The sequence below is a fragment of the Mya arenaria genome, chromosome 14, assembly GCF_026914265.1.
Source record: "Mya arenaria isolate MELC-2E11 chromosome 14, ASM2691426v1".
Taxonomy (NCBI): Eukaryota; Metazoa; Mollusca; class Bivalvia; order Myida; family Myidae; genus Mya; species Mya arenaria.
The window spans coordinates 55,733,346-55,759,688 of record NC_069135.1 but is presented as its reverse complement, the minus strand read 5'-3'; the positions used below and the strand labels follow the sequence as shown (position 1 = coordinate 55,759,688).

Sequence of the window (26,343 nt, the reverse complement as noted above, 5' to 3'; positions counted from 1 at the left end):
CCTCAGTTGAAATAAGGTAGCAGACAACTGTTTCTGTTGATTAACGACGCGGAACAATATCTAACGCGGTTATCTGCCAGGGAACCCCGACCAGCAGGTCAATTAAATTTCTTTCGTTATTTAATTATGAAAATGTCAGAGTCTAATTGTTTTGTATAAATCATGTTTCTTGCTCAACATCTAACAGCGTTAAAATATGATTTTTTAAAAAAAAAGGTTTTCAATGTGGTGACAATGCAGTAATTACAAAATAAAAGAAAGACAAAACTGCCGGACGATATTTAGATTGAAGTTTTATGTAAGTGATTTCTGGTCAATGTAAATTTGTTAGTGGGGATAAATACATTCGATATTTCTATTTGTTTGTCTTAGAAATGACCCACATCCCTTCTGGCCTTGCATCCGCAAATTGTTATTTCAGTTATTATCGTCCGAGAAACCAATCTTTCATCAGATCTGCAGTTGTTATCCATTCTAAACCTAGTCACAATACGCATAATATATCGACCTTATTATTTTATTGTTATATATTCACGGTTTAATCTGGAGTAATGGTCTTGTTTCGTCTGTTTATTTGAATTTATCAAGGTCTGCCCGCGCCAATTGGCTGCATTATGGCTTTACCCGCCGTGACGCCATCATCAGTTAAATTGTGTTAACATGCTATAGGTGACATGAGATAGAAGTAATGGCAAATTCAGACACTGGAAGGCCTGAAGAAACAGAGTGAGATACAAGAGATTCAGGTGCGAGACCATAGCTCGTTGACAAGAGACCGATTATCGGGATACAACTTTTCTGGATTGAACCAGTGCTGAGTACACCATTTTCCCACTACCATCCTTTAAATGCCGAGTGCTAGGCAAGGGAGCTGCTGATACCAAATTTTAACGTCTTTCGATTTGACGCGGCCGGAGTTTGAACCTAACTAAACTTTTCACTCTGGTGGAAGGCCCCAACGTTTACAAGTGGATCAGACTGTGACATCGATCGTTTCGTTTTTTCATGTACTCTGTACATGTTTACAAAAAGTCTTACTTTGGAGTAATGGTCCTATAATTATCAAAATTTGATTAACAAATGTATTCACAATGGTTATATGCATTCTATTTCACCTGCTCTTGGTAAAGACACTGACATTCATAACAAACGTTGTTTGAGTGTTTATTTATTTACTTCTTACAACCTGATAGCAATGTTTATGGGCATATTTATCAAACATATTGCAAATTTCTCTTTAGAGTATTCGGTCTAGTTATAGTTCTAATTGTCTAATTGTCTTATCAGATCTCCGATCTAATGTGCAGTTTTGGAGATTTTATTATCGAAATGGACCCTAAATGGCCCTGAGCCAATAGACAGGAAATTGACCCCTTAAACTAGGCCTTTAATTGGGGGGTTTCTCAGTCAATTTTGACCGTCTCCGTATATTGTTCAATATATGTTTGTTCGTACCTTCACCTAGTTCGACTGTGTCGATTTCAGTCAGGGGGTATATTCAATTTAATAGCGGAATTTTATTTTTAATTTAATCTCTGGCATTTTGTTTTCCTTCGCGATTTTTGAGTTGGGAGCCGGAATGACATTTTTGAAATCTGTGTCTTTTTGGCTTTTTTGCCATAAAAGTATATGTTTTTTGTCGGTTTTTATACCGCAATAGAATCAATTTGCAGGTTTTTTTTTCATGGCCTGTGCAAAATACATACGCCTTTTAGCAGCGATTTTATGATAACATGTTGTTGTTGTTGTTGTTGTTGTTGTTGTTGTTGAAATACATTCACACTTTTCCGTAGGAAATAAAGTAACAGTATATTTTCTATCACACACACCGCGGACGATAAATGAGTTCATTCCAGACACTAACCGTACTCTATCATCGGCCGCCTAAATCTTGCTGTGAAGAGTTTTCAGGACATGGCATATCGTTGTCCGATTCGTTTTTCTGGCTTAAACGGTTTTTTTTAACAACACTTTAAACAGAGATTTTGAATCTCATTTCGTACTGTTTCAAAAAAAAACTTTCCGACATTTTATTGGTTATTCTTGAACAAACCCTGTACGTATATCCCTTCAGACCCCCCCCCCCCCCCCCGAGTATTTTTCAGGTTTTATATAACCTTCAAAATGGGAACGGTAAGCTTCACCCAGTAGCCACTTAGATTGTTGAATGGGTTGTCGAAAATTTCTGCACTCTCTGGTTGCAGTAATGTATCAAGACTTTTAGATAATCCTGAGTAGTTTTTAGTTGGTGCAGCCATTCCCTAATGTCGCGTTTTACGTGATTCCAACAGTGAAAATTTTGTCATTTGGAAGATAACTTTCAATAGATTTCGTTAATCCTACCTCTCTGTCAGCCACAAAACTAATATTTTTTTAGTCAAATTGGGAAATATTTCAATAATTACACTTAATAGTCTTTCGTGAAATTGTTGCCATTTTTCTCGTGTATCATTAATGCCAGAGGAATGGCTGGTTCATAAAATAACTTAAATAAAATATTTTTTGTATACAATCGGAGTAAAATAAAAAAATAATTACTGGTCACAGTCGAAGATTGTGTCAATTGATAAAAGTATAGTCGTTCGTTGTTTTTACATCTAAACAGTCATTTAAGTCGGCTATTGTTTATTTTAATCCTAAAATCACAGCAAGTGATGAAAATAAATCTATTTGACGCACAAATTCGTCCGGTTGTATTGTATACCTCGTCTTGTGAAAGTCTCCGAGTTTGTTCTTTACCATTTGCTTTTTTACTTGGCGTTTTTTTTTTTCGGGGCTCCAGAAGCAGCCTCGAACTCTTCAAAATTTGATTTTAAATTATGATAAACCTTTCCTGCCGCTTTGCCGAGATCTTTCTATTCCCGCATTTTATCAATTATAAAAGAACTGGTACGCCTGTGCACCTTTTCTGGTTCATTCTTTTGGTTGCCGTGTACCAAAGGCTGGGAGACAGATTCTTTCCAATGTAATGCATAACAAAATATCTTGAGCTCTCAAATAACTGGTATTCAGTCCTGTAATCAAATCACTACTGTCCGGGTTTTTTTTTGTTCCGTCATTGCTCCACTGGTAGATATCGCAATGCCTATCTAACTTCTTTTCGATATCTTTGGTGTCTATGATACTCAAGTCGCCCCCAGACTGTGTGGTGTTTGGTAGCTATTCTTAGTGTTGGAATCTCGCCTTTGACACATATACCCAACAGTCCTCATACATATTCCAGTGTAAGTGGTTCGTCCACACTGGATCTATAAACAACAATTTGGTGTGTGCTCAACATTGTCCGTTTCACACTAGAAAACGAGCTTTATCAATACAGTCTGCAAGAAAACTGTTGTGTGCTACAAAAAGATGGCTGCACTTACTGATTTCCAAGAAATTAAACTGTTATTGTCTGAAGAAGGTTCAATAAAACTTGAAAATGCTGGAGCCATATTCAAGACAATTGATGATTTTATTTCTACAACATTGAAGTCACTATCGGATAGAAAGTAGGATTTATTCAATGCAATACTGTCAAAAGTCTGTCATGTTTATAAAGAACTGTCATTCAGATTCAAAGCGAACAAAGTTTTTTTTAAACAAATGGCGAAATTGCTATATTGATAGTTCACATTTAAATTTTAGTCTAAAACTGCAATCTTAGAATGTTAAACTTTGTACATTGAACTATATATGAATTTTTAATTGGACGTTTAAAACGTGTGTCATTGTTTACTGACGTCAAAATGAGCAATAATTTGAAACCACAGATGACATCAAAGAGTTCTTAAGAAAAGTGCATTATTTTTTTTATTTTTTTAGTGGTTTTTGGTCAAATAATATATTTTATTTATTTGCTTTTTCTATATCAGAAACTAATAAATTATCCATTTCAATATTTTAATTGGTGCGTTGTTGCTCATGATCATCCATAGGGCGTGAAAGATTTATTTTTTCAGAACTATTCACATGACCAGAAACACTATTCCAGTATTTAAAATTCACCTGTTCAAAACAAAATTTGCCTGTTCTAAAAATGAGTTTGAATGATGAAAAAAAGCAATTACAATGAAAGTCATGACCATAATGACTGTAAAAATTTATGGTATAAAAGGGGTACTGAATTTTGTTTTTCCTCTTCATTTTGCTGATGCTATTCATAAAAATTTTTGTCATTCTATAAAGTTTAACAGCCTGTCTGACCACAGGCTCTCTGTCAGACAGGTAACCGGTACAAATGCCAGTGATCAAAATTAGCACAAGCCTGCACACCTGCGCTTGTTTAAAAATCTTTATTTTGTCATGATTATATATATTGTGATTGTGGATTATATTTTCATTATCATAATAATTTATATACTTTTAAACGTTATAGTATACCAATTTATTGAAGAAAATCCTAATTCGATGACTTCAATCTGAACTGAGTAAGATGACAGGTGTTTATTTTGCAGAATGCTGTCTTTATCTGCAATGCAGCAGAAGTGCTTTTTCAGTGAATGATATTCTATAAAACTGTTGAGGTAACATTTCTGATTTCAGGTTTACCTGTGATTCATCTCTGGTAGAAGTCCTAGAATTAATCTTCACTTCGTTTATTGCTCGTGAACCATTAAATGAAGGAGTGTTGTGTTTAACCAACTGCTTTAGACTATGTCGAAACCTACTAGCAATAGATCCCAGCTGTCAAGCAGAGTTCCTCACCTCAACTTTGCTTCAACAGACTTGCTCAGTATTATATAAAGTCCTGAACAAGCAACAGAGGTCTGAAAATGAAATAGTTCTGTTGAGATGTTCAGTTCAGTTTCTGGGCAACTTTTGCTCTGGTAATAAAGCCAACACTTATGAAGTTTGGAAACATTGCCGTCAACTGTTTAGGTAAGCTTGTAGATTGAAATTTACCCGGCTTATATTTCCTTCTATACTGAGCTTTGCTTCTAAAGTGATCTCTGGTGCAGTTTTTTATCCATTTGGGTAACAGATGGCAAATGGATCGATAAATTGTTGCACTGCAATGCTCCTTTCTATTCAAATCCTAGCTGGAGCACTAAGCAACTTGTACAATATCTTTTCTTTAAAGGGACTAGACAAGATACATATACCGAAGCCATTTTAAACTAACTGGGATATACATGGTAGACAGACCCAGAATATGTTCGAACTGGAAAAATATGCAAAAACTTCGAAAGATACATGAATCATAAGCTATGTGATACATCAGTGAGTATTTGAATTTTTATTTACACTTTATTATGATTTCAGGGACCTTTTGAAGGCAGAGGACAACAAACTACAGGAGTATGTTCTGCTTGTGGTTAACCTGATACTGTCTTGTCCAACCATAGATAAAGACATTCTGACATGTAGACAGAATGGCCCAGAGCCTATGGATGAAGGCTTGAAAAAAAGCCCAACTCATGTGGAATGTAGCCCCCTCCACGGAAACGGAGACCCAACCAAAGTTTCAACTGATCAAACCCTTAGAGGGGAAATTGGTCCAGCTCCAGCGCTGGAAAATGAGGCAGAGACTGTATGGAGCTTACTGAAAGATTGTCTTAACATCACAGCTGACACACAGTCAGAAAATGGGTAAGAAGTCAAGTAAAGGAATTCTTTGTTTTTGTGGAGATGCATTTCTGTGGGAAGTAACCCGCAAACATCAACAACAGTGTATATTTATACATTACATTTATTGTTCATGTAAACTTAACTGAGTATTTTTAATGTTAAGTTTAGAGTTTAAGAATTGTAGTGATCAGAACATTAAAGGTATTAAATTAGAGATTCCGGGTTGACCTTGTAAGGAGAATTGTTTTTTATACCTACCAGTACATGTGTTTTAATTGTCTAAGTAAGGATTAGTTTAAACCTTATATATTTCACAACGATTGTGCAGAAAGTTATGATAACTTATTCTAAGTCATTCGTTGGCACGATGTTGCGCAAGAGTGTGGTCTTGTGTTGGAGTACCCGGAGATAATCAACTTGTCCATCTAACCACTAACCAAATTCACATGCACATGGGCTGGGATTCAAACCCCGGTCGCTTGGTGAGAGTGCACTTACCATTTTGCTAACTGGACAATTAATAAGGAATGTAGTACATGTTTCAGTCTGCTGGTAGTGGAGGCCTGTCTCACACTGCCTGACTGCCTGGGCAATGTCTTTCCAAATCTCTCCCTCAAAACAAGGTCAGTATGGTTTGTAGTTGTGGATAATCAGAATAACTTCAAAATCAATACATCAAAATGGACAACCAAAATCGATAACCGAATCACAATGAACAACTATAATCGATCATCCAGTTGGTTATACGATTTTGAAATGTATAAAAAAAATTGGTATGAAAAATATTTATGTGTTTTTTTCAACAAGTTCTATGTCTTCAAATTATATTTCAAAAGTGGCCCATTATACAATGTATTGTATGGCAGAAGGATGTATTTAAAAAAGGCATTATTTTTATACATTCATAGCACAAACTTGGATGTACATGTATCATGTCATGACTCATCACTTGACATCATATTATGTTTGTTTTATGGTTTTCAAGAAAATTGAAAGTTTAATGAAAATCTATGATGGATTATCATTCCGGTAGCTCATTATCGCCGATATTGGGCACCCATCAATGATTATTTGATAATATTTGATTGTCGCACCATCACAAATGGTTTGTAAAGATGATCAAGAAGGACAACAACATCATCATCATCACAGTCAATGTCTTTACATTTTCCAGCAGAAATTAGTATCTCTCAATGCTCCTTCAAAAAAGTAATAATGTAAACATATTTAGTAAAATATAAAAGATAAAGAATGTCGGAGTGAGCGAAACGAACAAGGTTTTCCTTAGTCACTAAGATTTTACTTTATATATTCTAAATGTCTTAGATTGTAAGCTGTTCTCAGCATGCGGAGAACCAAATTATGTTGTCATGTCTATTAACTTGTAATATTAATATTCTGTCAATTATTGAAAACCTGGTTTCGACACATTGAGAAGTTTCTTGTTTACGTTTTAATTGGTATTTTTTTGTATTTCTTTTGACAGGCACATATTACAAAGCGTATAGTCGAATACTGTCCTATAACAGCTCTTGTCATTCAAGATCTTACTTAATAATTGTGTATCATTTATTATTATGTGGCCTTGCAAGTACTTTTATGACTTGTTTTAGGGGCTAATTTCTTTGTATAAAGACTACACAACAGTCCACTTAAGGAATGAATTGTGGGGTTGATGTCATTATCGGGGTATGAACGCAATTGGGCTGGTCTAAGTGTGTGGAGTACGAAGGACTCCACGCGTACTTTGACCAGCCCAATTGCGTTCATATCCCCAATAATGACATCAACCCCGCAATTCATTCCTTATATTTACACCAAAAGTTCATTATTTTATTCAAGAAACGTTAAAAAAAATACTTCATTTCATTTTGGATTACCTTTCAGTGTTCCTTTCTTACCCATTCTGTAAATAGGATGACTTGACTGTTACCGGAAACATTTTTTTTTAATTGATGTCACAATAACCCAGGAACAGATCAACCACTTGAAATCGCTTTTAAACATAAAATTGAGACACTTTTGGCAACAAAATGTTTAAAATATAATAACTTAGCACTTTCTAAAATGTTGACTTATATTTTACAGGACCTGCGGACACAATACAAACAATAACAAGATCAAAAGTTTTCATTTATATTGTTATGCGATGAATTGCGATCCGAACATATCCGAAGATGTTGCGTTCATCGATTGATGAACGCAATGCCGAAAGGCAGTTCATTTAAGGAATGGAAGTGGAGGTGTAAATATTAGTCTCACAGCTATACATCCTAACAGTTATTCACATGATATTTTTTTCATTGCAGACTTTTAGCGTTGGAGGTGTCTCTCAGCATTTTGGGTCGCTTGTCTGACGGTTCCCCAGGTGGAGGAGGAGGGGGTGCGGACCCCCCTGCCCATCAACCCCCACACATTTCAAACCTGCTCTTCCTGGCTGCTGATTTTGTTCACCAACACAGCCTCATACCAGAGCTTGCATCAACTCATTCAGCCGAAGATAAGGTATTGTAAAATGTGTACGTTGTTCGTTTTACAGGGGCTGTGTATCATAAAGGAATGTTGTTTGTATTACAGGTGCTGGGTATCGTAAAGGAATGTTGTTTGTATTACAGGTGCTGTGTATCGTAAAGGAATGTTGTTCGTTTTACAGGTGCTGTGTATCGTAAAGGAATGTTGTTTGTATTACAGGTGCTGGGTATCGTAAAGGAATGTTGTTCGTTTTACAGGTGCTGTGTATAGTAAAGGAATGTTGTTTGTATTACAGGTGCTGTGTATCGTAAAGGAATGTTGTTTGTATTACAGGTGCTGTGTATCGTAAAGGAATGTTGTTTGTATTACAGGTGCTGTGTATCGTAAAGGAATGTTGTTTGTATTACAGGTGCTGTGTATCGTAAAGGAATGTTGTTTGTATTACAGGTGCTGTGTATCGTAAAGGAATGTTGTTTGTATTACAGGTGCTGTGTATCGTAAAGGAATGTTGTTTGTATTACAGGTGCTGGGTATCGTAAAGGAATGTTGTTCATTTTACAGGTGCTGTGTATAGTAAAGGAATGTTGTTTGTATTACAGGTGCTGTGTATCGTAAAGGAATGTTGTTTGTATTACAGGTGCTGTGTATCGTAAAGGAATGTTGTTTGTATTACAGGTGCTGTGTATCGTAAAGGAATGTTGTTTGTATTACAGGTGCTGTGTATCGTAAAGGAATGTTGTTTGTATTACAGGTGCTGTGTAAAGTAAAGGAATGTTGTTCGTTTTACAGGTGCTGTGTATCGTAAAAGAACGGTATTTGTATTATAGGTGCTGTGTATCGTAAAGGAACTTGAGTGTCTATGCTTGGCCACAGCACTTCACCAAATGTACGCCACCCTTCAGGATAATGACCAGCTTCTGACTACAGCAATAAGTAAGTCTTATAATTTACTTGTATATCGGGAATACCAATCTACTCAAATAACTTATGGTCGGAGAGCCAAAGACAACCAGTCCTTGGCGCCATTTTACTTTGATATATTTCATGCCATTTTAATTTTCGTCTAAAATATTGCAATATTTAAACATAAAATCTTGAAACCCAGACAGAATTTCCGCATAACACTGTTTTCTGATTCTGTATCATGCAGTAGCCTTGTATGTCTGAGCAAATCAACTGTCAAAATTAGATGTTTTTCGTCAATTTAAAAGGTTATAAACATTAAACTTTTATTAAGAAAAATAATTTAAAGATATTAAATAAAAGAAATATTACACTTATCTATGAGATTGTATCCCTTGTTGTTGATTGTAACCATCACACCATTGCATTCCTTAGTTATTAAATGGACTAGACACCAGATGGTCCAAAAATTGGCAAATACCGTATTTCCTCTGAACAGGCTGAAATTGTCAATGCAAACCAGAAGGAAGCTGATTATACATCATTTTACATGATTAAAAGAATTAGCGCAGCAATCATGTTGCTGTCTCATCTGAGTTTCCCCAGAAATAGCGCATAATGGTTTCTCAGTTTAAATCATACCTGTTTATGAGTCAAGATAAATATACCCATTCTATTTCTAAACTTAATGGGATTTGCATGGTAGACAACCTTAGAAATTTTGAATTGTAAAAAATTCCAAAATTGCGAAAGATACATTTTTCGTAAGCAACATGATACATCAGTAAGTAGATTCACTGCGTTGTACTCAATAATGGCAATTTTATGTAACTGTGAGACAATTTTTTTTTTCTTGCAAATGTATCATCTGGTATCTAGTCCCTTTTGGTATTCATTTGTAATGTTTTACTAATACATTCATTTAGTTTCCTTTGGATTCAATTTGTTTCACTATAATCTTCATTTACAGAGCTGCTTAGTGACATTGAAGATCTGGGCTCCCAGGAGGGTGGGGTATTTTCTCCCGTGGACAAGATATCCCGGGGGTCAGAGGTTAATACAGACCACCCTGTATACGGACTCAAGCGGGACTTGATACAACTGGTAGCCAATCTTGTGTACAGAAATACACACAACCAAAATATGGTATTTGGCTTTTGCATCTGTTAGAAGTTAGAAGTTGATGACATCAGTTCCTGTTCATGACATCATTTCCTGTTTAATACATTATAATCTGATGGAGGCAAAGATTGCTGAAACCCCTTCAAAGTAGGATTTTTTAGTTGTAAAGGTGTCCGCCTCACTCACGAGAGGCTGTGGCTTTAATGCCAAGAAATGGTCTTCAGAGTGATTCATACCAGCTGTCTTCAAAATAAATGAGTATAAACTTAACACATTATACCGGTAGATCTATATTAAGAAGATTATAAGTATCTTCCATGGCCGAGAGTGTAAGATAGGTTCATTCCGACCCGAGCGTAGGGTGTTTTGCGGAAACGAGGTTTACCGAGTTTCTGCAAAACACCCTGCGCGAGGGTCGGGATGAACCTATCTTACACGAGCGGCTATGATAGATGCTTTTTCTCCCACCTCAGTTAAACAAAATTAAGTAAAAATGTATTTTTTTGCTGGAACTCTTTTGTGCCTAGTGAAAATAATTGCGTATGGATATGCGATAATTCGTGGTTGTCATGGATATATGCGCAGTGATTCAGAGTATGTAAATTGTCTGATCGGTCTTTAAATAGTTCTAAGAAGAGTGAAGCATTATTTCTTGAAAGGTGCGTGAAAACTGTTTTCTGGTGACATTTGAAGCAAGAAATAATTAACTAGCGTTCTAAATATTGCCACAAGACCAGGTTTCCATGATGCACTTCAAACAGACGCTACAGATGACAGTCTTCAACAAGGGAGGTAATTACAATGTGGTGACCATTAAAAGAAGTTCCATACGGGCATTTTATCTTCTCCCGTGGGCAAGATAAGAATTTCTAGCTTGGTTAAATTAATGGATCTATTTATCTGAGGTGGGAGAAAAATATCGTTTTTTTAGACTAAGTTTTCAACAAATGTATTTCTCAGTGTTTTCAACAAGAGTAGATATAAAGTTCTACACAATTCATGTAGTAGTAAAGGGATTCTTTAACATCTTTAGGGCTCAATTTTTTTTATTTTGTGTGAAAGGCGAACAAAAGACAATGCACATTTAGTTTGATAACATGCCTGTTTCTTCAAAAGCAATGATAAAACATCAACAAAAGATCAAATGATATGTAAAATAGAGTATGTAAAGCTCTCTATTTTTAATCATTTTTGCAAAATATAACAGAAGATTTTGCTGAAAGTCAGTAGTTGGAAATTAAATACTTATAGCCTTGGAATTACTAAATTCTGACAGTTGCTGTTCATGAAAGTAAGTAAAATGACTCAATTTAAAAATCTGTGAACAAGGCTGTTAAATGGACTAGAAAAAAATCAGCAAAAAAAAACTAGTATGAAGCAATGGATACATCACTTTAAATGATAAAAAAAATATTTGGCGCTGTCTCAGCTGTGTTAACCTATTTAAAATGTGACACATCAGTAAATAAGATTCAATGTGTTTTATTCAACGATATCAGTTTTATGTAAGTTTTTGTCAATTTTCTTTTTCTCTTGCAATTGTATCTTAAATTCTAACTCTGATATCAACTTCAATTCATTTTATCACGTAAGAGCAAATCTCTTATGTTTTCCTTTTTTTTTAAAGTGCACTTCCCCATAGAATTATTGTTCATAAAATATTTCGTAAATATTCTAAAGGAAATTTAATCTTCAGGAAAAAAAGTACATGAGTTACTGCTTAGGAATAATGATTTGGATTTCAATTTCATGCATAATTAATGACATAATTTAAATGTCTTGCAATAATTTCATAATCTGTGAGAAAATGTGCTTTTGAAAAAGAGAAAAATGTATAATAAGGATGTTAAAATTCTGCTTTGAGGTAAAATGGTTTCAGATTGAGAATTTGCCGAGTCGGTTTATGATATGGGCAGATTTGTTTAAATGATTGAGTTTTTGATTTTGCATAGTAAGTTAATGGAGGCTAGTTTTGTTTAAATTATTGAGTTAATTGTGTAGGTTTTGTGGTACTGTGGCCATTTTGTTAAAATAGTTGTGTTTAAATTGTAGGTTCGAGAGCTGGACGCGATTCCTCTTATTTTAAACAAGACCACCATCGATGCCCGAAATCCCTGTATCCTTGATATATACAAAAGAAATGTTATATATTATACCTTAAATAAATGCATCTCTTCTTTGTTTTATGTATATAAAGTGTAATTATCGGTCCGTATATCACTGTATTTTAATAAAAATCCAGTTTTTATGACGTCAGCGGGTCATTTCATATTTTTGGGCGGTCCTGACCTCACAAAAAAATATAATATGGACCTCTGACATAATAAAACGGATGAGTACTGCTTGCGATTTCCACAAAGGGGAAAACAATTTGGAAATAAACATTATTAGCTTTGTTCAATAAAACGCATCAAAAGCGCTTTAAAAAATGAAAATGGTAATATCAAGTGTTCAGTACGATGTAAGAAATATAACACACAACTTCGGGCCATATGACATAATAAGGACCGGCCAGTCAGCCCCCAATGGTGAATGGACCTAGGCTTATGCCTCTGTCCGTATTCATCTTCTAGGGCCATCATATGACCCTCAGTTGTGTGTAATATTTCTTAATTTTAGTGCCTGTAATTCAGCAGAAGGAACTTTCAATGCCAAATGCAGTAAGGATCGAGATTTCATTCATTACATTTTTGACATTGATCAATTATCTTCTGCATTCAGTAGTGTTGGATTAAATTCTGGAATCGTATAAAAAAGAATATTTTTGAAATATATATTTACCTGTAAAATTATTTATTATACAACAATTGTTAAAAAAGTTATTACAACATTATATTTATTACTCTTGTTGGCACGATGTTAAGCAAAATGGGAACCAGAGTACCCAAAGGAAACCCACTTGTCTGGTCTGGTGACCACAAACCAAACATTCATGTACCTAGGAATCAAATCTGGGTTGCCTAGCTACATGTAGGTGTGAATATATAACATATATAAAATACTAATGCTTTAAAATGGTGTTATTATTTTTGTTTTGTTTTAAATATTTTTTGCAGAATTAACATTATAAAGCAAACAACTTTCCACCTGTGGAATAATAAAAATCTTGGGCCATAATAAGAAATCATCTTTAAAATTATAAAACATTTCAAAAATAGATCACTAAATTGTTACATTTGGAAAATTGGAATTGTTATATTTTTTGGAAAAACTAATGCTTTAAAATTGTGTTTTTATTTTAACAATCTTTTAAGTTCCCATGTTTTATTTGTTCAATATAAGAGGGCCATTCCAAAAATACATAAACAGAATAGAAAACATTTTATAAAGGTAATAATTATAATTAAATATATCACATGAAGCATCAGAATCTCATTGAGCATAACACTATTTTCAAGGGGAATAAAACAATAAGGAAATTGTTGAATTTACAGAGAATGTACTATTTTCATTTAAATTACTTCTGTATGACAGTCCCATAATTATATTCCAGTATTGTGTCTATTATTCTACAATGTTGTCCTTAACCATTCACCAGTCATATGCCAGTGGGCGGTGTTTGCAGCCCATAATTTGACTGAGGGGAACGAGGAGAACCGGGCGTACATCCGAGCCCTGCGTCTTGAGGGCATGGCCAATAATCAGGCTCTACTGGATGAGATGGGTCTATCTGCGGAAATGAAGGGGGACAGGGTGGTTGTGAAGAAAGCAAAGACAAATTGAACTTGGGTGGTGTTGTACATTTCAAAGAAGGGGAGTTAGGTTAACTTAACATTGTTTTGAGGGGGTGGGTAATGTGCCCTTTTTCTCCTGTAACACCCTGTACCTATTTGCAACACCCTGCCCTGTTTATGCCTAAAATGCCCAACACTAAATGGTGATGTAAGGGTACAAAAATTGGACTAGAGTGGTCTTGTCAATTTCAAAGAAGGGGAATTAGGATGATTATAAATGATGAACATAACATTTAAGAGGGAAGCTAAGTGTGGTTGTAAAGAAAAAAATAATTTAAAACTTTTAGTATGTTTGATTGCAAAGAATGTGGGGGTATCTAGTTTGTAATTATCAAAGAAAGAATGGCTCATTCCAAATAATAGGGGTCCAAGTTGAACTCAAGAAGCAGACAAAAAAGTTATGGAAATGTACTACAACGATGTCGTTAATTTCATTGTTAACTTTCTGAATAATGTATATCAATTTACGGGCACACATTTGAAAAAAGATCAAACAGTGGAAGCCCTTTGCTGGACAAAGGTATCGCAAGGGGATAAAAGGCTTGGATTTAGCACATGTATAAACATTGAATTCTTATACAAAACATGATGATGATTTGTGGTTGTGATGAATATGTTATTTGTTATTTTGTTTAAATAAATATAATGTATGTACAAAAGGTTGTGTTGCGAAGTAACTATCTGCCATGGAAAAAGAAAATGTATACCCCGGTATGCCTTTATGAAATTTGAATATAAATAGCTTGCTCACTTTTCATCATCCTTTTTTTTAACCAAACTTGGTTCAATTGTTCATCATGATTAGTTTGATAACCCACTTCAGGAACTTGAGTTATGGCCCTTAAATTGTGAATATAAAAAATGACCTTTTCAAGTCTATTATTTAATATTATACCTCACATAAATTTGTCCCTTCTTTGTATATACTAGAACTCCGCGAGTCGGATGTGTCGCCTGACGAATTATTTACTGTCGACATTATAGCTGTTAGATTGGCATTTTATTCATTTATAGACAATGATGTTGCCATTTAACTTTCAAGTGTAGGTGGCATTTGAACCCTCAATCAGATATACCTACGGAATAAGTTTCAGGTTGAAACCTCCTATAGTTTTCGAGATATGCCACGGACAAAACCTAAGCAAGAAAATTAACAAAGGGCAATAACTCTAAAAATATGGCAGCAAGAGTAACGGTTCTTGTGCACTGCACTTGCCCTCAATGAGATCTATCTAGCTATGAAGTTTCAAGTTGATACCTCTTATATTCTTCAAGATATACCCTGGACAAAACTTTAAGCATGAAAATTAACAAAGGGCAATAACTTTAAAACTAAGAAAGCAAGAGTTACTGTTATTGTGCACTGCACTTGCCCTCAATGAGATATATCTAGCTATGAAGTTTCAAGTTGATACCTCTTATATTCTTCAAGACATGCCCCGGACAAAACTTTAAGCATGAAAATTAACAAAGGGCAATAATTTTAAAACTAAGAAAGCAAGAGTTACTGTTATTGTGCACTGCACTTGCCCTCCATGAAATCTATCTACATATGAAGTTTCAAGTTGATAACTCTTATATTCTACAAGATATGCCCCGGACAAAACTTTAAGCATGAAAATTAACAAAGGGCAATAACTCTAAAAATATGGAAGCAAGAGTAATAGTTCTTGTGCACTGCACTTGCCCTCAATTAGATCTATGTACATATGAAGTTTCAAGTTGATACCACTAATAGTTTAGGAGATATACCCCGGACAAGCGAAAATGGGCCGCGGACGCCGCCGCCGCCGACAAAAGTAACCCCTATATGTCGTCTTTTCAGGCGACACAATAAACTTGATCGGTCCGTATATCACTGTATTTTGATTAAAATACAGTTTTGTGACGTCACCGGTCCATATTATATTTTTGGCCGGTCCGGACCTCGCAAAAAATGTAATATGGACCGCTGACGTCATACATTTGGTAAGTGCGGCATGCTATTTTCACAACGGCGAAAAGTTGTCGCAAGTAAACATTATAAGCTTTGCTCAATAAAACACATTTAAATCGCCTTTTTCTCAACTTTTAACAAGTCAACTAGAACAGTTATGTTTAAATGCATTCCTAATCTCATAAAATTCTGTATCTTAAAGTGCCTATGCTTATTTTCCTTGGTATGAAATATTATATTGTAAGTTCACAATATTATTTTTTTCGCTTTTCTCTATGAGCACTGGTGCCATTTACAAAAAAGTGAAAAAAACACTGTTTTGTTACTGGCAAATGTTTTGCCAAGTTTTGTTTGAATATCTTTTTAACAGTTTTTGAGTTATGGCTTATGTTAAAGCCTTTTACTTTTGCAGCCGAAACTATCACAATATCTCAACTTTATTAAATGGATTTGAATAAATCAGACAAACCATACAATAACTATAAATAATATTTTTTCGGTATTTTTCCCACGTGTTACTCCTTCGAAGGTTAGCGAGAAAAGAACGTGCTGGGCTAGTCACGTGGTCAAGTAATCGGATGACCGGAGCGTTCCGCATGTTGATTTCCGGGCAACCACGTGTGTTTACCCGTATCTAGGAAGTATTTCCGAGAAATCGTAGATAAAAAGAGAAAACAATTTATTCCGTCTTAATAAATGAAATTATTTCCATATGTAAATAATTTTTATTATTTTTTCACTCAACAGAGGAGTGAAAAGTCACACATGTCATTCTAAAATAAGATGACACCTAGAATTCAATTTTTGAAGTTTTCCCATACCAATTAAAATAACAAAGCTACAAAGCTTTATATAAACTACTGAAATTCATATAACTGATCAATGATTATATTACTTCTGGTGTGTCTAGTAAAACAGTATATAGTTGTTTGTACCGGAGAATAAGGGGTAGAAAACAAGAATGATTCTAGTTCCAGGCTTCAACCATTTGGGTTTGGTGATTCTGAACCGGGCATATATTTTAACCATCTTATCAAAGTGCGTACTGGGCGAGTACCTAAATCGGAACAGTACCTAAATATGGAACACCCATTATAAAAGTATTTTTCCGATTGAGATCAGTTTATTTACAATTTTAATCAATAAAGACGCTTGCTTCAGATACAAGTTCCAAGGAACACGATTCTCCAGAAAGTATTTCAAATACTGCGATCATTTAAAGTTTTTCATGTTCAAATGTCAATATATGGCATGCGGGGGAAAGACTTCATGCTTGCCACAATCACAGCATATTGGTACAGCCTGTATTTTTCTGAAACCATCAAATTTTACTGACAAAAATGACAAAAAAGACAAGCTGGATATAACATGAATTATTAATCTACTTAAACAAAACATGGAGCAATAATTTTAAAAGAATACATAAAAATGAATAACGAATTAAAACTGTTCCATTTTTAGGTACTCCGAGGACGAAAAAAAACTGCCATTTTCGTCCTCGGAGTACCTAAAAATGGCAGTCCTTGATTGTGCGGTTTATAAAGTACTTTTCATAAAGATTGGTAGTATCTTGAAAAATGCCATTTATATCAACCAATTGGTCTTGAATTCTAGTATTCTGATGGAAATTTTTGTAGTTGTGGTGCAAGTCTATCTAAAAATATTTCACAAATAGTGCCAAAAGTGTTCCGATTTAGGTACTCATCCAGTATGACAAAATAACAGGAAGTTGTTATTTATTATGCCATAGTTACAACTATAGTTGAACACTCAACTCATATTGGAACCAACTTATCAATGTACATTGACAAAATAATATGAATTTGTTATATATAGGGCCAATGTTACATTTATTTTATCAATTTGCTCGTTTCATCAAATATACTGTTCAAACTGTAAAAAACAACAGTTACTTTCAAACTACAGAGTATTTCTAAAGAGAGGTATTGATTTCAAAAATAGATTGCTCGATAAGATGGCGCCATTGTCATTTACTGGTTGTCTGGATAGCGCAGTGGTAAGCGCACTCGGTTCTTACCAATGCGATCTGGGTTCGATTCCCGGCCTGGGCGCATGTGAGTTTGGTTTGTGGTCACCAAGCCGGACAAGTGGGTTTCATCCCGTAACTCCGGTTTCCCCCACAACACACAACCACACTCTGGCGTAAAATCGTGCCAATGAGAGTGATTAATATAATGTTGTAATAACTTGTTTCACAATCGTTGTAAAATAAATAAGTTTAAACTAATTACATGAGAGAGTCATATGACAAGTCAAACTTGAATTAATTTATTTATTTGCTAAATGTTATTTTTGGAGATTACAAAAACAAATAGTGAATGGCAACAAAAATACATATATATATAGTTGAAAAGCAATATGATACAATAAAAGTTAGGTAACAAATAGTTGCGTACAAAAAAAACATATCGCAGAATAAAATCTTAGAAAAATCACACTGGTCCCAAATTCTTTTTATCTAAATACAAGGTTAATGGCAGAAAATACCATGAAATATCAAAATATAGAAATTGTTGGTACATTTTTGCCATAACGCCCCAAATGACATTTCTATGAGGTTGAAAAATCTAAACAATTTTACTTAAAGCTGCACTCTTACAGATGGACAGTTTTGAGCTTTTTTGTCTCAGAATCAGCTGATTTTGGTATCAATGCCGTCAATGCCCGCGTGAATTAAGTTATATGAGATAACTCACAATAGAACAGATCTCAGCTGTTTGAAAACATTCCGAAAGACTTGTTTGTCTTAAAGAGTTAGTAATGCCATAAAATATCATTTTTTAACATAAATATGAACTAGAACTGTAAGCCATAGGCTAACGAATACCCCCCACCCCTCCATGTCTAGGTTGTTTGCCCTGGAGTTAGGCCGGACAAAGCTAATTTTGCCTACAAGGGGAGATAACTCCAGTCAGGGTCATGTGACCTGTACCAAATTCACAGAGGAGAAAGTTTACAACATGGCCATTAATTTCTGAAAGTTTGATAAAGATTTGTTGAATAATAACAAAGATGAATCCCGGACAGGGCTTATTTTGCCTACTTTAACACATCAAGGGGAGATAACTCCAGTCAGGGTCATGTGACCTGTACCAAATTCACAGAGGCGAAAGTTTACAACATGGCCATTAATTTCTGAAAGTTTGATAAAGACTTGTTGAAAAATAACAAAGATGAATCCCGGACAGGGCTTATTTTGCCTACTTTAACACATCAAGGGGAGATAACTCCAGTCAGGGTCATGTGACCTGTACCAAATTCACAGAGGCGAAAGTTTACAACATGGCCATTAATTTCTGAAAGTTTGATAAAGATTTGTTGAATAATAACAAAGATGAATCCCGGACAGGGCTTATTTTGCCTACTTTAACACATCAAGGGGAGATAACTCTGGTCAGGGTCATGTGACCTGTACCAAATTCACAGAGGCGAAAGTTTACAACATGGCCATTAATTTCTGAAAGTTTGATAAAGATTTGTTGAATAATAACAAAGATGAATCCCGGACAGGGCTTATTTTGCCTACTTTAACACATCAAGGGGAGATAACTCTGGTCAGGGTCATGTGACCCGTACCAATTTCACAGAGGCGCAAGTTTACATCATGGCCATTAATATCTGAAAGTTTGAAAAAGATTTGTTCAATAACGACAAAGATGAATCCCGGACAAAAAAAAACGGACGGACGGACAGACGGACAGACAGACAGACAGACGGACAGACGGACAACCCGATTCCAGTATACCCCCCCCCAAACTTTGTTTTGGGGGGTATAAAAACTGTGATTTGATCTATTGTCAGCAATCTGATCTTTTGTCAGCAGTATCGTATCACATGGTTTCCAGACCTCTACGCAACAATTGGCTTATTCTGAGATTTTTAAAAAAAAAAGTTGTCAAAATGGTCACTCTGTGAGAGTGCAGCTTGAATATGTACATGAAAAAATAATACTTATATGAGTTAATATCTAATCATTCTAATGAGTATATCCATTCAGACTTTGAACTGCAACAAGTGAAAAAAAGGTTTCGTAGTAAAAATGGTGTAGATGAGAATTATAACACTTTTACAAATAAAGCGGTTATATTTCATTGTTTAAATAAAGCACAAGGTCACATAATCCAGAAAATTAATTTGAACACTTCCGACAAGAAATGGGGTGGAACAAAGCCTCAATTCTTGTCATGTTAAATAACATCTTTGCTGTTACTGAAATTAAAATGGTGCCAATTTTTTTTTTTTTAATCAAATATTTTCATACATGTATAAGCACTTTAATTTTTATTTTGGATATGTGATTTTAATAATATAAATTTGATATGGACTTTCTGTCTGATTTTTGTTATTTTAATCCCTCTAGCATTCATTTTATTTTATTTCCAACTGCCTTTAAAAACAGTAGGGTTGGCGCCAATTTCGTTGATAGGGTCGGGTCACCTGAACCAAATATGTTTTTTAAGGCAATAGTGACAAAATCCCTGTAGTCGCCCATGCTGACATTACCAATCAAATTTCGATTATAATTGATTATTGAAACAACATTTCCCAAAGCAAACAAATACACAGACATCAACCGGAATACAGATTATAACTCTCCCCAATAAATTCTACATTCGTTGTTTTTCAATGTACATTCCACATTTCGTTGTTTTTCAATGTACATTCCACATTTCGTTGTTTTTCAATGTACATTCCACATTTCGTTGTTTTTCAATGTACATTCCACATTTCGTTGTTTTTCAATATATATTCCACATTTCGTTGTTTTTCAAAGTATATAAATGTATATACATGTACAATAACTATTAACAATTCATTAATAAGAATGTATAAAACTGTCAAAACCTTTATCCATGATCATAGAAGATAAAAATAGATCCTGTACAAACTATACATGGCATCATAAGGCACTGAATTTATTAGGCCATGCCAAAATGATTCTAAGTTTATGGTCATCAGGCAAATAAGTTGTCTGCTTTCAACAAAGTTATGAAGCAGAAAAAAAAAACACTAGCCAAAATATGAATTTATGATTTTCTAGAGCTTAATAATTACATTATATATTTTTTTTTCTATGGCAATTTGCATTTTCCTGAAGAGTAGGTAGGTTTAGAAATTTGCGTCTGAAGCACTAACCATTGAATCATTTTGGTATGCCCTAATTATAAATAAATACTTGAGCGATTGAAATGGTAAACAAACAATCCACATCACGTTTTTTAGGACTTTCAGACATTATTGATATAGCGATAATAAATGAATATATTTATTTTGTTCATGTATTTCAATATTTTCCGAATGTTTTTCTTTATAACGATTGTCATTGGCACATAATTTTCTCAACAACAAATTTAGGACAAGTACCTAACTCATGTTTCCATAACAACCACAGCGTTTGTCCTGACTTATTTCAACCACATTTACAATGTCAGATTCAAACAGCCTCATTGTTTAAAAATACCAAAATGAATCATCAAATATTTCTTCATTGATTCTCCAGAGCTTCATTGTACAATAAAACATTAAAGATTATAAGCTAGTTGAAATATTGGTCATTAATAATGCCTGTCATCTTAGTTATATTATAAGTTACAGGGTTAGTAGGTGACCCAATATGGGATGTACAGGGCGCAGGGAACCATAACGGCATTCGGAACTCCTCGGCCATTTTTTCAAAAACAACCTCGGATGTATGCCGGTACATCTGTTGTAGTAGTCCGTACTTTTTTAAGCGTTAATTAAATGTAGTGTTTAAGAGTTGTATTCATTGCTCTCAGTTTAAATTGATCACCAGTGAAGTGTATTATTGTAAACATAATTACGATTCCCAAGAGTTAAGTCATAAATTTTAGCTACTAAATAAGATTACTACGCGATCTATTTGCAGCAGACTTAAACGTACCACTTTTTAAGTATGTAAACCGTCCATATACATCCGAGGTTGTTTTTGAAAAAATGGCCGAGGAGCTCCGAATGCCATATCGGAATATGGTTTCCTAAGCCCTGTATATCCCATAACGGGTCACCTGCTAAACCCCATAAGGTATATATATATCACATTGACAACCTGTTTAAATGTTTCACTTATTCATCGGAAATCGGAAAATAGACGCCATTTTGGTAAGATAAAAATTTGGTGACCCAATATGGAAAAATATGGGGTCACATGACCAGTAATGGACCAATTACATTGCATCATTTATGTTGGAGGCTTGATATACTTTTGTTAAGGTGTCATGTGTGGGATATCAATTTGATATGCGCATTGCACACATGGTCTGAAAACACAAAAACACTTATTGTATTCAATTTTAGAAATATTTACATTGTATTCAATATTGCTTCCTGAAATGTCATTTAACTGAAACGCACAATAAAACAATAAATGCAGTTAAACATCTTAAGGCCCAAAATCACGCGATGCAGCTCAAATGTTACAGTTTGCATAATTGCCGAAGACAAAAATAATAGGTAAAAGACAATTAACAGTAGATTGCTTTATTTGCGAGGTATATTTTTGCAAGTCGGAAGTTTTGACTAAGTATGTAAGGTTTATAAAGAGAGGTTTATTTATATCAGCAGAAAAGAAGTTTTGGGCTATTTTACAATAGACTATCATGAAAAATAACAAAATTTAACCCACTCAAAATAATACAATTTACAGTTATTTAGCGAACACAGATTTATCTAGCCATTAAACCAGCAAGATATATTTTATGGAATGTTTAAATACAGGTAGATTTACAAATATAAAGAAATGTACGCTTAGTTTTTTCAAAAAGATATATCAAAACAATATATGTATAACGATGGGCCAATTGTTCAGAACTTTGTTAAAGTTAACAGCGTTGTTAACGTCATCGTTAACTTTCAAATTGTTACTGCGCTGGACTTTAATGGAAACACTTATGATTTGCAGTATTTCTAACAAAATTTGAGACAAATGGTTCAGCTGTACTTGTTTAGATTTGAATACATGAGCATATCATCAAATATATCACATTTAAAAGTTAACAACAATTTTGTTAACCACGTTGTTAACTTTAACGAAGTTCTGAACAATCTGCCTTTTGACAGTAAAAGATTTTGATTCAGGTAAATATCTGAAATAATTTTTGGCTGCTAAGTGACCTTTGACATTTGACATGTAAGTTTATCCCAGGGACATCTCCAACAAATTTATACACGAATGTGAATCAACACACTGAAAACGCATGTTTTAATTATTTCTCAGAGCCCATTCTCTCATGGAATATGTTGATTAAAAGCTTTGGTCAAGATTCCAAAGAAATTTCGTTCTAAAGCAAAATGTAATTGATCGCAAGTCGTTGCTTTTTATCAACAACAGTGGTCGAAATTTACACAAGCCCACAAGCCCTGCACTGGTAAAATGTCTTCCGGGCTTGCTCAAGTTCTGAATTTTATACAGTAGGGCTGGTAAAAACATTTGATGCCAAGCAATAGTATAAGAATTCAGGCTTGTTCATCCCAAAGTCTAATTTTGATGACTGCAATTATTTAAATACAGTATTGGCCTTAGAATCAGCTTACTATGAATATTGACAAAATGTTTTCATCAACACATAGGCAAAAATATGTTTTAAGAGTGAATACAAGATTTTGAATCTTACTATATGCTTTTAAGTTGAAAAATGACTTGAGATTGATATTTGACTTAAAAGATAAAACGACATGACATCCTGGGTTACATTTCACTAATTCTTGTTTACCAACGCCTATGCTTGGTTCTATAGAACTCAAAACTACGTCCCAAGAATAGCAACACAAACATTGAGAAACTGTAATCACTAATGGATTATGATTTGGAAGACGAAACAGATATTATCGGTATGTGAAAAACAATAAGTATTGTCAGATCATCATGAACAGTACACTGGCTAGCTAAGGCTGGATAAAATTTCAAATCCTTATGCAAGTGAGATAAGAAAGTTCAAATTTCCAGAGCTTAGTGCAAAACAGATATATTTTAAATCCTTTTACAGTCGAAACTCGCTATGTCAATGTTGCGGTTATGTCGAACCTTTTTAGAATGTGTTGGGTTTTGTAAGACATGTTTTGTATTTCTGTTTTATTGAATGTTAGTTATCTTGAAGTTATTCCCAAGTCCCAACAACTTCGACATATCAAGTTTTGACTGTATTTTTATATGGAGTTATAATCGTCCCGGGCTCCGCCCTCGTTTCAGGGTTACAGATATTTGAGCCCTACGTTAAAATATCTTAGTTGCAGTAAAATCAAAGTTTTACAGTTTATATGCCGACATGTCACATCATTATCCCATACGTATCGATATCATATTCAACTGATATATAGGCACACGATTGAATACAGTGATTATACGGAACATAACAGTACATAAGTCTCAGTGACCGGTTGCTTGCTTCGCAGCAACAATAAGAGGTCGGAGTGTCCCTAAGTCCATGGACTTGTTCAGGAACGGATGCTCTAGAAGTTCCTCCGCTGATGATCGGCGATCGACGTCAACATCTAAGCACTTGTTAAGAAAGTCCTGCAATTCTGGGGACAATTTCTCAAAGTTCTTGATATCGGGTTTTCCCTTCGTCGCAATTTTGTAGATGGCCTTGAGGGGCGTCTCGTTGAGATATGGCGGCTCACCTTCAAGCATCTCTATAACCATGATTCCCAGTGACCAGATGTCAACTTTCTTGCCATAGTGCTTTCTGAAAAAAGAAGCGAATAAAAAAGTTGATATGAATAAAATCGTTGATAAGGTCAAAACAAACAAAATTGGCGTTAGGGTTCATTCTCGTCCAGAAACAGATATGGTAGGTCGGCTTTATTTCTTTTTGTATTAGGCTAAATATGTAAGAATATTATTGTCATCATTTGGAAATTGCATTCAAGTGATCTTCAAAATAAAGCTTGAAGAGTTTTTAAACTACAAATTAACACACACACTAACAAAAACAAACACTAACAATTTCTTGACAGACAATAAAAACTTAAAGGGCCGGATAACCCTAACCAGAAGTGTTTTTTAGGCCTAACAAGAATACAAATGACTGTACAGCTGCGGCTTTACATAGATGTTTGTGGTAACCATTTGCAATTGGTTCCATGCTTGCAACTTGCGCTGCAATGCAACGATAATACAAAACAAGAAGAGGCCCAAAAGGGCCTATGCTCTACTGGCATGGCTTTTGTGGTCATATCAATCTACAGCATGAATGTATGGGTAAAAGGCAACAGACATAGTTTATGTTTTGTGTTTGGGTTACCTGAAAACATAACATGTTCAACATCTGAGCCCAGAAAGTATTGTAAGTAGATTAGTTGCATGAACTATTTTAATATGTGCCAAGTAAAAGTCATCTGACAAAAAAAAATGCTTTCAAAACTGTACTCATAGTAAAAATTTCTGTAGTTTTAAAAGTTAAAAAAAGTTGGTCAAAAGGTCAAAGTCAAGGGCATCCTAGGACAACATTGATCAATTTGAACAAACATTCACAATCAATTGTGCTGAGATGGATGCACGAACACACAAAAAGATTTTCAAACCTTTCCAGATTTATGTTTACCAAACCTGTGAACCCTGGGTGTGGCCAGTAATGACACCAGGTGCATAACTTAAACATTCACAATCAATTTTGTTAAGATGAATGCGCAAACTACAGAACTTAAAGCTAAAAAATGGCCTTCGGGGTTTCAACAAGAACAAGGCAGAGTAATTCACAAAATCAACTGCAGAAGCAAAAAGCAAATTGTCTCTCAAAATCCTAGACTTGCAAATTGTCTCCCTTAACTCTAGACTTGAATTTACATGTATATGTAAACTTGGCTAAAAATAGAATTCACTCATGCAGACCTGGCTAAAAATATAAAGCATTTCTTTAAAACTTTCATGGCCCATAATCTAGGCATTTATGGGCGGATCTGGCTGGTTTTCGAAAGGAACCGAGCTCTAATGGATATCTATATACTGTACAAGTTTCATCGAGATACAATCAAAACTGAAGACTGTATCGTGTTCACAACCAATTGTTTAGAGACGCACGAACGCACGACCGCACGGATGCACATACTACGTACACATTACCATCGCATAAGCTCTTCTGGCCTTTCAAATCAAACAGATTTGCCATTATACCTCACATTCAAACAAACAGTTCATAAATTCAATTTTGTACGGCCTTTGCCTCAAAACCTGCCACAGATTTGCCATTATACCTCACATTCAAACAAACAGTTCATAAATTCAATTTTGTACAGCCTTTGCAACAAAACCTGCCACAGATTTGCCATTATACCTCACATTCAAACAAACAGTTCATAAATTCAATTTTGTACAGCCTTTGCAACAAAACCTGCCACAGATTTGCCATTATACCTCACATTCAAACAAACAGTTCATTAATTCAATTTTGTACAGCCTTTGCAACAAAACCTGCCACAGATTTGCCATTATACCTCACATTCAAACAAACAGTTCATAAATTCAATTTTGTACGGCCTTTGCAACAAAACCTGCCACAGATTTGCCATTATAGCTCACATTCAAACAAACAGTTCATAAATTCAATTTTGTACGGCCTTTGCCTCAAAACCTGCCACTGATTTGCCATT

The 26,343-nt window shown here is 34.7% G+C and overlaps 2 protein-coding genes across 3 annotated transcripts in view; one reads left to right on the top strand and one right to left on the bottom strand.

Moving 5' to 3' along the window:
• Nucleotides 1–3,337: 3,337 nt before the first annotated feature.
• LOC128217698 (ataxin-10-like) lies at nt 3,338–14,431 on the top strand. The gene is made up of 9 exons (XM_052925021.1): nt 3,338–3,491; nt 4,525–4,860; nt 5,245–5,571; nt 6,096–6,173; nt 7,860–8,055; nt 8,850–8,955; nt 9,896–10,071; nt 12,100–12,163; nt 13,586–14,431. Exons 1-9 carry the CDS (start codon nt 3,352–3,354, stop codon nt 13,768–13,770), a joined length of 1,608 nt encoding a protein of 535 aa, XP_052780981.1. The 5' UTR covers nt 3,338–3,351; the 3' UTR covers nt 13,771–14,431.
• A 3,565-nt stretch (nt 14,432–17,996) lies between these two features.
• Nucleotides 17,997–26,343, bottom strand: part of LOC128216750 (serine/threonine-protein kinase PAK 3-like) — a 32,783-nt gene continuing 24,436 nt past the window's right edge. For both annotated transcript variants that reach the window (XM_052923404.1, XM_052923405.1), the window contains one exon: nt 17,997–24,440. In XM_052923404.1, coding sequence (XP_052779364.1) covers nt 24,122–24,440 — 319 coding nt within the window. In that variant the 3' untranslated portion in view covers nt 17,997–24,121. The remainder of the gene's footprint in view (nt 24,441–26,343) is intronic.